We start from the raw sequence: 13,035 nt of genomic DNA, 5'->3' as shown, positions 1-13,035 counted from the left end.
TGTTCGCAAGCTCCTAATATTTTAACAAAGCAATTTAGCGCGCAAATATTCACGAATAGCATGCCAATGCTCAAAGCAAACAATATGCGTAAATGAAACTCTGCAGTTAATTAAGTACTCATAATAATTAGTTGTTTAATGAAGAAGAAAACCCATAATAAGTGGTTAAGACATTGGCGTTCTAGTAAGGGGTCCGGGGTTATTTTCAGAGTTATTAAGTAATTAAAGCATTTGATTTAACAGCGAATGAAAACATCGTGAGAAAACCTGCATACCTAAGAGTTTTCTATAATATTTTTCAAGGTGTGCGAAGTTTTCCAATCCGCACTTGATAAGCGCGGTGGTAGATTATGGCCAAATCCTTCTAATTTTGAGAAAAGACCCGTTCTCAATACATAATGAGTCAGCGATGGATTGGTCTGATGGATTGATGGAATGGATTGGAGTGATGATGATATAAAAACACTAGGCATCTATTTCATAGGGCACAAGTAATTAAAAAAAGTGAAAGTGCTAATAAGAAGAAAATGAGGTCCTTACCTGAAACCTTCTTACCTGCTGCCAGTTGTCATCATCATGTCGGCCGGCTTCACGAGCTGACAGCCAAAGTCTGAGCCGGATGCGGCCCTGCACTGAGGACCGTTGAGATCGAGCTTCCAGCTTATACCACGCTTCCACTCCCGTAGATGGGATTTCACGCAACGGGATATTGACACAACCTTTTGCAAAAAAAAAAATCAAATCATATCGCAATACTATATTCAACTTTAACGAAAAAGTACTGTAAAGCTTCTTTTATTAATAAGCGAGCTGAAAAATGAAAATGATTTTCAGAAAGATCGCAATATTTAGAACTTTTGAAAATAAGTTTGATCTGCTGAAAATGGTGAACTCGCTTTTCACGGCCCATCCAATTTAAACGATTTTGAGGTTTGGTACAGAAATACCTTGCATCCCGGGAGATTAAATTATACCTAGGCTATATTTTTGTACCAAAAAATCAGTAAGTTCCCACAGAATGCTTAAAAACCTAAGTCCGCGTGGATGAAGTAGCAGGCATCAACTAGTTTTTTTATTATGAAATTTAATGAGCTTCCTACGAAGTAGCGTATTTCCTGCCCTGGTAATCTAGCCGATTCGCCGATAATTTACTTGCCTTAGTTCTCAAATTTCAATGAATGCACCTCATTAATTTTGTTATTGTATTTCGTATATTTTATTTCAATTCATATTTATATGGAAAATTGAAGGGATGAAATATTTTCACGTATTTGTTCGTGTAGATAGATCATATTATAGTAGATTATACCAACGATATCGTCGGCGTGGATTTAAATAAAATCCCGTGGAAACTTTTTGATTCCTCGGCATAAAAACTAATCTATGTCCAATTTAAGGATGCAATCTATATTTATCTGTACCAAATATTGTCAAAATAGGTTGAGCGGATGAGTCGTGGAAAAGTTACAAGTAGACAAACAGACATTAAAAACGTCACTTATAAAACGTGTCACAACTTTAAAATTTTCAAGTATTTTCTTTTCAGTTTTACTGGCTCTTTGTTGTCCTGCGATCCGTCGTTGCATCGTTCCTTTAATCCTTACGTGAATTTATCTTTGTTATTATAATCTACTTATTTTATGGTCTCTTTGTTTTCAAAAACTCTGTTTAAATTACCTCAAAGTAAAGTTTATCGCGCTGCGCTTAAAAAAGTTTATTAACTCATTTGAATATTACTCGCTAACTTTGTTTACTCTATTTTTGCATGAAATTGAAATTTAAAGTCAACGAATTTTAATTGCGTACGGATTAGTCTGCTTGTACACTACGAAAAGCTACGATTTTTTTTTTTATTTACTGCATTATGCTTTAGTAAAATGTTAAATAACTAGCCCATAGTTACCATAGGCGTAGTTGCCATAACATAATATTTTGTATGTAATGAATAAAGATACTCAGATTTTTCCACAAATATTATGTAGGAGGTCAATAGATAAATAGTATCACGTATGTATTTATAAACTAAATAATAAGGTACATATTGATACAACTTAGTTGGTTGTTATGGTGTGGACTAGTTTCGACGGCGCATATTAAGCTATTGCGCTAGTTAAGCGACTTTGACTCAAATCGGTAACTGGATGGGTGACCGATTTTGACCACATTTAGCTTTCCTCGGCCTCACGAAAAGCACTTTGAGCCTTGTTATCGATAGATATATACCTATCAATAGTATCAGCTAATAATAATAATCGATAAACGTTATTTGAGGCATAGCTACGCCTCAACTACGCGTTAGGTACCTACCTAGGCACCTATGTAAAATAATCTGGTAGCCCTCATTATTCTCCCACAGAACCTCCTATCACTATGTTCAATGAAAGAGGTCCAGCCGCACCATAAATCGCAAAAATATTTGAAACAATTTACCAAGAAAGTCATCTTGGCTGCCTTGTCTTGCGCTTTGGCAGACTTGCTTGAAGAATCGACCCAAGCCTCGTACTCCGCGTACTTCGTTCAGACGAGACACTGCATCTAGCACCGAACTTTCATCATCATGGTCCCAGATGTCCAGGTGTAATACATCCGAAGAGATATCATCGATGTCACTGGTAAAGAAGAATAAATGGTTAACTGTAGTTGCTATCAACTTTCAGGATTACGGTTAGGGATACATACCATAGTACAAGATATACGTACCTAGCACTTTTATGTAGAACATTGCAAGTTAATGTGATTTAGTAAGTTAATTAACTTTTTCGTGAGTATGAGTTTTCGAGTTAACAGACGAACAGACGGACAGACAGACAGACAGATAGACCGACATACAACAATTTTAAAAATTAAAACATACGACTACCGTGCCAAAAAACGAACTAAAAGGAAAAGTTTAAATTTTCACATTTGAAAATGGCGCCATAGAGCCGTCATATTTAATTTGATTGAATTTTCAAAACATTTACAGCAGTGTGAGGACTCTAACGATACCCCACACATCCAAATCTGTTAGAAGCATTTAGAAGTTATGGTGGGATAAAGAAACTTACATTACATGAACCCTGAAAACGTTACATTGCTTTTTCGGGCAGTCGTGTTTAAATAATATGAATTCTTATTGCAAAAAAAAACCTACCTTTGGTAAAATAATAATGTCGCTACAAAATTGGAAACGTTAATGAATTCATAGCCCTGGTTTTTTCAACCCACCGAACGTTATTTTGGTTTATTTTGCAGATAAATATTTTATTATATTTAGCTCAGACTTGATTTAGACCTTTAAAGTTCAATGCATTGTTGCTTTTTGATCAATCACAGCACTGTTCAGAATGGAAATAATGTAGAGTAGACAGAAGTGTCGAGTGGCGAAGACGTGGGTCGGGCATATTATAATAATGATATATTATATACTTACTTTATATGTTTTCGTCAAAGTTAATAAGTTACTGAAAATGACATATTCAATACAATAAAAGTACGCTGGAAAACACACCCCACCGAGCATAACGGAAAATAAAACTGACACTGTGTTTTACATATAGATTTAAGAACATTTAAATCTTTGGAGCCTTGTAATTTTGAATTCGTTCCTATAAAACATTGAGTTTGGTTGGTAAATATTAAAATAAGAACCAAACTAGGTCTGTATGGAGAACGATGGCTCAGTTCACTCTGACGATGGCAAGCGCGCTAGGAAAACTTATTGTATGTCGTCAAAAGCAAGCCTGTCGCGCTATAAAATAAAAATGTAATTCTACTATACACCTGCAGGCTTTAGGTATATAAAACTCCGCTTTATGCACTTACAATTTGAAGGTCTCATTCCATTTCGGCGATAGTGTATGTGGCCGGACACTGGTGGCGCGAATGTAGCGAGCGGGCAGCCTGCCCAAGCTGTCCCGTTGTTGCCGTCCATCACGACGCTTGAAGCTTAGCCGGAAGCCGTGCTTGCGCCCTTCGTCCTCCGAGGCGCGGGGCGAGGCGGGCAACGAAGCTGGCTGGATGCCCAGCATGCAATAGGGATCACTAAACCCTACGCAAAAGTAATAAAACGAAATAAATAACAGCACGAGACTTTATAGGTACTTATTTTTTTAGTTTTGATAAAAAAAATACAGTATGAGCACTACGGGTAGGCATATAATTATAACGACAATTAGTTTTGGTTATTTGTCGATATTTCAACCTCTTTCAACCAACCAAATAAAAATTTGAAAATTTGAAGTTGGTAATTATGCTCAGAAGTTATAAAGCTCTAACAGACGGACGAATAGATAGACGGACAAGTGCAAATCATTCAAAATAGACTCGAAGATGTCACTTTGCTTGATCAAACATACCCGAAATAGGCCGATCCTCAAATTAATGATCCAGTTAAAAGGTGCTCTTAATTATGTAAAGTTCAGAAATCTGCTAATTTATCCGTATGTAATGCACTAGAAAACTTCACCGAGCGATTTTTTTGGTAAACATGAAGCCACATGGATCTATGTCTGACCTTAACTTACTAGTACTAGTAAGCCTAGCTCTTGTATACAGATACCTACCTGTCTTTTAATAACTAGGGAGTATTCTACGCGGTTATCGTACAGAAGCGAATAGGTACAAATTGTGTGTTAACAACGCGTCATGAATATTGCAATTTACTGCATCTAAGTATAGAATCCTTTAGAATTTGAACTAAAATAACGATACGGCAGGGAACGTACCTACCTAACTATGTATTGCATGTAGAGCTAACTAGCTTTAGCGAATAAACATAAATATTATAGCAAGTAACTGCTAGTTACTAGCACCAAATCCTTGGCGTTCAAAAGAGCGAGTTAAAATTGTAGTGCTTAGTATTTGCTTGCGAACGTAACTTACATATTCTGTCGGAAGAACAAAGTTTTGTACCAGAAATTCGATTTCAACTTCACTTTGACACTTTCACTTTGTACTAAACTAACCGAGATTATACAAATCCTGTTACACACATACAATTAATATAACTTTGTGTAACATTGTTACGGAAACTGTGAACTAGTATCTAGGTGCCTATACATACCTAAGTAACTATGTGCCTATTAAGTTATACTAAAAATATTTTATTTTATAAAAGTGAGCATACGTAAAGTTTCACTCTTTTTAATTCTTAGGATTTTAATATACCGACCCTGGTATGAATACAATAAGAAGGTGCCTATTATACAGGGTGTTTGGTAATTAGTATATAATGACGACACGTACCCATGCTACTTTGATCTGATAAATTTGATTTTATTTCGTCATTATACTTCAGCATTGTATTTATCAGAAGATCAAAATAGCATGGGTACGTGTCGTCTTTATATACTAATTACCAAACACCCTGTATATGTAGGTATTTAACTTAGTCATAATAGTTTAAACAATAATAAAATCGAATACATATTATTATTTATCTAATGAAATTTCAATTTACCATTTTAATAGCTCCTACACATTGTAACATTCAAATACATTCAGATTTCGGCAAGGCTTCGGGTGATTTTACCTACCTACGTAAGCATAGTATTATTGGTAAGTATTAGAGCAAAGTTTAATTAACTATTGCTTTAATGAAAACATGATTGGTACCTACTGATTTTATTTTATAAGTACACTAGCTCCCCGGTCTGGTTTCGCTCGAGTGGAATTTTAAAAAATCCTTGAGGTAATTTCCATAAATCCTGAAATACGAGCTTCTTCATTTTAAACCTAAAGCCCAAATCAAATAACTTGTATTGAAAAATTACGGACTTTCATATAGACTTTCATCCCTTATATTTTAATCATTTAGGGATGGAATTTCCAAAGATCAGTTTTAGGGAGTACCTACATAATAAAATTAACTATCTACGCCATGTATTTTTGAAGGATTTTCGTTTTTGATATAATTTTTTTTTTAAAAGGTGTGTGTAGTACATGTAGAAACCCGTTCATTACCATGTGTGCTAGTTCAAGAGATACTCTTTTTGGCTATCATGTATGTGATTTTGATCTAAAAGTAAAGCATATTTTTTCAAAAAATTTAAGTACAAAAGAGTCTCCAGAAAACTTGTGATTTTCCACATAGCGTAATTTTCATGCGCAGCGACAATTTCAAGTTTCTATGTGCATTGATAGATTAGTCAGTCATGACTCATGACTAACAAAATACATATATCAATAATATTTTGTTAGCTCAAGTTGGTAATGAAAATATCTAAGGAAAGTATAATTAAGTTCAGCTGGCTAAACTTAAATTAAGTGATCATTAGCTTTTCTCATAACACTAGCATTAACCGTAACATACCCATCCATATTTAGAAACAGTAGGTACCTACCTACCTATTTCAGACATGCGCGTCATTTTGAATTGAAAATGTACCTGGGGACTATCACTATTGTTTTAAAGAAAGAATTATGTAAAACAAAACGATCTAGTTTTTTGAGTTCTATCAGTTTCATGGTATAAATGTTCTAAGTAGGTCCCTACTCGTATAACAAGACATTTTATACAAGAACAACAATAACTGTACAGAATTTATATTTTATAGAGTACGTATAACAGAATAAATGACTCATAAAATACAATATTTTACTCTTAGAGACACTGGAAGGATAGGTATTATTTTGTCGGGGGCAGCATTCATCTCGCTAACAATGTACGTGCTACACTATTGTGTTAGAGGGCTCTCGTGGACATTTCGAGTTGTATTAGGCATAAAATCCTATCAGACCACTACAAGTGATAATGGTAGATGTAGGGGAAGAATATACCATTATAAGACCTAAAGCTGATGTATAATGAAAGACATATAATTGAAGAAAAATTACTAAGTCTCCTATGTCCGTCCGTCCGTATGTCCATCTGTCTTTCTGTCCGCGTATGGTGGTAAAAATGGTAGGTACAATGCGTAAAATATGAGTTTTCACGCGCCTTTTTAATTTTCAAATATCATATCAAAAGTTCGATTTTAGTCAACCGTACTTTTGAGATGACAGTTGACCCTAGAGTTAGAATAGCGCGTGATTTTGTACGGACTAGAGGTACCAAGGTACTTAATTATGGTATTTTTTGACAAATAACAATATTGGTTAATATGCTAACCTAAACCTAACTTATTGAAAGATTATGGATAGATTGATTCTAAAATATTCTCTAAAATATGAATTTAAGATTATTATTTCTAAAACTGGTCGTTTTCCTGAGATCTTTGATACAGCAAATAACCTTAAAATTAAATTATATTACTAAGAGCAGTTATAGCTGTGGCTAAAGGATTTTTCCAAACAAAATAACTATGAAAGTTTTTATATCACGGAAAGTGCGAAGCATAGGATTTGATACGAAAATAGAGTATTCCAATAAAGGTTTTTGTATGCATAGTTTTTACTAGAATAGCGGCACAGAAAAAGCGCACGTTTTTTTGTTTATGTATTTGAGATACCTATTGTGAAAATTAATAAAAATTGAATATTAATCACAGAGTAAAGTAGAGCTTTCTTCACACTCCCCCATAGTACAAAAATAAAGAAAAATATTAATTACTAGAAGACACTAGATGATACCCATGACTTCGTCGACTTCGATATCTACAGGTTTTTATAAATCCCGTAGGAATTCTTTGATGTTCCGGGGTTAAAAAGTAGCCTAAGCGCGTCTCCCATTATATGCAATCTATCATCTGTAGGTACAGTACCTACCTTTCGACAAAATCGGTGAAAAGGTAAGAGACTGCATTCGGAACCGGAACAGCGATCGAATCATAGACGTAGGAAAAGAGACACTATTTATGTAGGGTTCCTACATCGAATTTTTTGATTTAATTTGATATGACTGACAGACACACTTTCGTGTTAACTATATTAATTAATATATGGATAATATTGTAAATAATATATTTGGATGACTAATTCACCATTATTTATTGTTGTTGATAAGCAAACAACTTTACCAAAATTTTACTTTCAGTAAGGACTCTCTCAATAACCTTTCGGGCTTTATGTATCAATTCCAGGTGGGGTAGATACCGCCTTTTTCCAAGTAATTCTATACAGACCTACCCTATACCTTCGGCAAAGACATTTTATTGTTGAAGACGTATAACTGACAGGTTCTTTTATGTTTACGCGAGTCAAAATAGTGGCGTAGCAAGCTGTGTTATCTATGGCGTAGGCTAGTTACTGTGGAAAATGTTAAACGATTTTCCAACCAAATAAATCGCGTTACCAAGCGTCTGGCATATTACTTGGTGATAAAGGGATATATTTAGAATTTATGAAACGGATTCTTTTATGCTTTTTATTATTCTGTTAGGTATAGACTTATAATAGGCGATACCTCCCTAAGTCCTAGTGCATACCTAATGCCCCTTGTATGCACGTGTATGGTGACTCAATTCAATCGGCCAATGTACTGTAGGTATAATGCGTTTTTTGGAAAAATATGCGTAAAAATTTATCTTAATCCGATATGATTATAAGGCAAGAAGTAGGTATTCATCAAATTAAAACTTACAGCCTCATGAACTAAAATACCGGCCAAGTGCGAGTCAGACTCGCGCACTGAGAGTTCCGTACTCGGGTATTTTTTCCAACATTTTGCACGATAAATCATAATGCATATAAATAAATAAAAATCTGTTTAAGAATGTACAGGTAAAGCCCTTTCATATGATACCCCACTTGGTACAGTTATCTTACTTTGAATTTTGAAACACATTTTAACATTTTTTTAAATGATGTAACCACAAATTCGCGGTTTTCAGATTTATTCCTGTATTTGTGCTATAAGACCTACCTACCTGCCAAATTTCATGATTCTAGGACAACGGGAAGAAGTACCCTATAGGTTTCTTGACAGACACAACGGACAGACAGACAGATAGACAAGATCCTATAAGGGTTCCGTTTTTCCTTTTCAGGTACGGAACCCTAAAAACCTTCATTTTTTTTTTGGAAACAAATAAAAAAATATTTGTTATTCGGTTACACTACACGTGTAATAAAATAAGACAATTTATTTATTATCTTTCAGACTTTTAAGGAATTGCCAGTAATAAGCAAAATTGCAAAATTAACGACTGATATTTGCAGTCGGAAGCAGGTCGAGTAAATTAAATTAATATCCTTACTTAAATTTTAATTTGTATAAGTAAATCCGAATTATTTCAAGTCCACTGTAGCTATAATAATACATTTTGGATTGTGATAATACATAAGATTGAGGAGCTGGCGAACAGAAAACGGTGTAGGTAACTGCACAAAAAATAAAATTTTACAGGAAGAGCAAAAAACCGAATGAAATCTGTTGAACATTAATTTACTGTAAGCAATTGTGCCATTTTGATCGAAATCATGAACTTTGAACTCAGTTTTAGCCACTTTTAGTACCGTTTTAAGCTGTTAACAAATTTTACACTCAATTTTAGCACAGTTTTAGACCATTTTGCTTGAAAATGAGTTTAGATTTATATTAAGTGGGCCAAAAACGACCAGATTAAATAAAGAAGATTTTGCTCAGAATTGTAATCACGTTTTGTTTGCCTGCTATAAACGGCATCATTAGAATAATTTTGAGTGATGTCGTTTTCAGCATTGTTTAGAACATCTCGCGAGAAAAGCATAATTTACGAGTAGGTATGTAAATTCTCCCACATCATACCTTTATTACGGATTAGTACCTACCAGGTCCTCTGTTAAAACGAAAGAATCACCTTATTTTGATTAATGAGATTGAGATTAATGTAATGTAAACTATAGGTACCTCATGTATGTAGATATGTATATCTATATACCTATAAGATGTCAATGAATGTTAATATGTAAAGTGTTCGGACAAAGAGACTAACTAGATGGTCGGGTGAAAAAATAATAATTATAGTACATACCTATACGAGAACCTTGTTATATGAACGACCATGACTTTGTCGTTGTACTACTTGCCTACTAGTTTTTACCTAACAACATAAATATATACCTACAGTGTATACGTTGTTGGGCACAAGGACTTGCAAGTTGTAACGCCCTTCCAGCATCAGTTCTCCCCGCTAATTATAATATGGGTACCTTCAAGTCATGAGTGAATACGCATCTTCTAGGCAAGCGCACTATATCTTAGGCTGCATCATCACTTGCCACCACTCAGTGTCATCACCTAATAGTAACCATTAAACTCATTTGACATTGGTTTGGTTCTACATGGCTGCTTTACTGAGCGATATAAAAATAATATTTCGTAGCAAATCTTCAATGGATAAAAAATAAATGTCAAATATGTTTGTTTATAGAAAAAAGTCATGAAAGCGACAGGTTTTCGATGGAATAATTTCACAGAATTGCTACTCGAATTCTGAGGCCAAATGTACCTACCTATATCCTCAAGTCTTTGAGCGTAAACCGCTATATTACAACTTCAAAGTGGATTACTTGTTTTGCGATATAGTGGAGGATGTACTGCATATAATATAATGGCTGAATGTGTCCGGAACGAAGCTGAAAGGTCGGATTTTGTACAAAATATAAATCTCCTATACACAGGAATATAGAATAGCATTCTTGCCTTCCCAACATCCGAGAAAGCAAAAATGCTATGCAAGCAAGTATATTTTTAAGACGATTTTGTATACGGTTTAATTCTACAGGCGTGACATGTTCACTTTGAGTCCAATCTCCCATATAACTCAAAATTTAAAAAACCCCCCGACACAAAAACCTCTATAAGAAAACTAGAAAAGAGCTGATAACTTTCAAACGGCTGAACTGATTTTCTTTGATTATAGCTAAGAACACTCTCGATCAAGCCACCTTTCAAACAAAAAAAAAAACTAAATTAAAATCGGTTCATTCGTTTAGGAGCTACGATGCCACACACAGATACACGGATACACACGTCAAACTTATAACACCCCTCTTTTTGGGTCGGGGGTTAAAAATAAATTTGATTTAAGAAAAGATCTTATTTTACCGTTAGCATCTTTGGCTTCCAGTCCATCCGCTTCAATGACCGCGCAGCCGAGCACCACCGTCGGCGGTCGCTCGCTTCCCGCAGCTCGCAGGGCGCGCATGTGCACATCGGGGGGCACTCTGAACGCGCGACGGGCGTACTCGATCATCTCATCTTTGTACGAGGCGAATTGCCCGTCTGGAGCTGGTGCACCTACTGCATTCTCGATGCAGTACAACACCTGTAAATAATACTTTATCACTCAAAGTTCGGCATACAAATATATTGATAATAAGTTCCAGCGATGTGAGATACAAGATTTGTACTAAGTGTTTCAAAAGCGGTCCAAAAAATAAAAGACCTTATTTCCTGACCTGGACCTTATTTTAGTCTTTTTAGACAGGTTTTAAGTTTTATTTTAGAATAAATATTTTTGTTCTCATTAAAAACTCGCCAAGTGCGAGTTGGGTCTCGCTGTTTTAGGGTTTCGTACATAATTATGAAAATCATGTATCAAGTAAAAATGGAATTTGTATCGTTCTGCCCCACCGACGGGGCCTGACCCAAACCTTCTCGAAAAATTCTATTGATGATAACCGTAAGTGTAAAAATCACAGTAGGCACGTAAGTAGTTTCTGAGATTAGCGCGAATAGATGACAAACAAATAAATTTGGCGTAGGAACCTTGTTCTATTAATAACTTTATAAGTAGTAAAGTAGTGATAAACATAAGATTTATCTTTTAAATGTTGTAATCTCTCAACCTAAGCGCAAAAACTAGTCAGACAAAGTGTCAATGCCGTTTAGCGCTCAATACTTGCAACGGATTAAGTTCTTAACCAACTTTAGCTGAAACTTATACTCCCAAATTGACCATTTAGATAACTGATAAGATTATAATACATAATATATCTAGTCTATTTCACATCAATTACTAGGTATTCGAATTTGAATCCTATCCGATGATCAACTTAGTTGATCGGCTACAAAATAATCTTTGATCTCTTCCAAGTTGGGTGGCTATGACGACGCATCGGCAACAACAGATTAACAGATAAGTTAATTAATTGTTATTTTTGTGGTAAAATCGACTGTGGTTTTGTGGTACTGGTTCTAAATACCCGTGCATTTAGAGACTCAAAGATTTGTATGTAAATCATTGGGTCCATGATACTTTAAAAGTACACAAACATTCTTCGAGTTGTTTTAATTTTTTTTAATGATGTAACCACAAACTCGCGGTTTTCAGATTTATTCCTGTACTTGTGCTATAAGACCTATCTACCGGGAATAATTTAACGGGAAGTACCCTATAGGTTTTCTTGACAGACACGACGGACGGACGGACGGACGGACGGACAAACAGACTGACAACAAAGTGATCCTATAAGGGTTCCGTTTTCCCTTTTGGGGTACGGAACCCTAAAAATCGTAAAAAATGTATATTATACCACATGAGGTTTTAACATAGAATTTTAAATACTTACAAAGAAAGTAAACAAACCGTTACCAAGACAAAGTACTTACGTCTACGTAAGTATTCAGGATGGACTCGGTAATGAAACAGGGTCGACGTGAAGGAATGCTCAAGTGGAAGAATAACTTCGCGTGTTCTAAGGCCGTTACGAACTGTAGCTCTACCTAAGTATATTCAATTTGTCTGTTTTGTTATCCATAGGCCATATTGTATTGTACGAGTCTATAGAACTAAGTAGGTAGTGGTTTGAAGAACCATAAATTAAAAAAGATGGTTAATATAATTGGTGTAGGAGGAATGTGGTTAGTACCTAATACCTATTACTTATAATTAAAAAAAAAAGATTCCGACGAATTGAGAACCTCCTCCTTTTTTCGAAGTCGGTTAATAAGTAATAGGTACACCTAGGTACTTTATTAATGTTGGATACAAGCAGGCGCTACTTTGCAGAAGTCCATGCTAACAAGGGACAACAAGTATTAATTTGCTATAATCCGTCAAAACATACACAAATCTGTTTGGTACAACGAACCAGCTGCCCTCCCACTGTTAAACATACAGGAAAAGCAAGCCACCGAGCAAGCAAGATGCACCACCACCACGCAACACCACCATCGATGTATACGATGAA

General features: G+C 35.1%; 1 protein-coding gene across 3 annotated transcripts in view; it reads right to left on the bottom strand.

Moving 5' to 3' along the window:
• The window catches only part of LOC123867944 (BAI1-associated protein 3), an 88,815-nt gene that overhangs the window by 43,859 nt on the left and 31,921 nt on the right, over positions 1 to 13,035 (bottom strand). For 2 of the 3 annotated variants that reach the window (XM_045910269.1, XM_045910271.1), the window contains 4 exons: positions 10,949 to 11,168; positions 3,805 to 4,030; positions 2,431 to 2,609; positions 541 to 719 (listed from right to left, as the gene is read on the bottom strand). In XM_045910269.1, coding sequence (XP_045766225.1) covers positions 541 to 719; positions 2,431 to 2,609; positions 3,805 to 4,030; positions 10,949 to 11,168 — 804 coding nt within the window. The remainder of the gene's footprint in view (positions 1 to 540; positions 720 to 2,430; positions 2,610 to 3,804; positions 4,031 to 10,948; positions 11,169 to 13,035) is intronic. The other variant, XM_045910270.1, reaches the window with a different exon arrangement.

The sequence above is a fragment of the Maniola jurtina genome, chromosome 9, assembly GCF_905333055.1.
Source record: "Maniola jurtina chromosome 9, ilManJurt1.1, whole genome shotgun sequence".
NCBI classification, from domain to species: domain Eukaryota; kingdom Metazoa; phylum Arthropoda; class Insecta; order Lepidoptera; family Nymphalidae; genus Maniola; species Maniola jurtina.
Note: the sequence above shows the minus strand (reverse complement) of the source record. Positions and strands in the feature narration are given on the sequence as shown.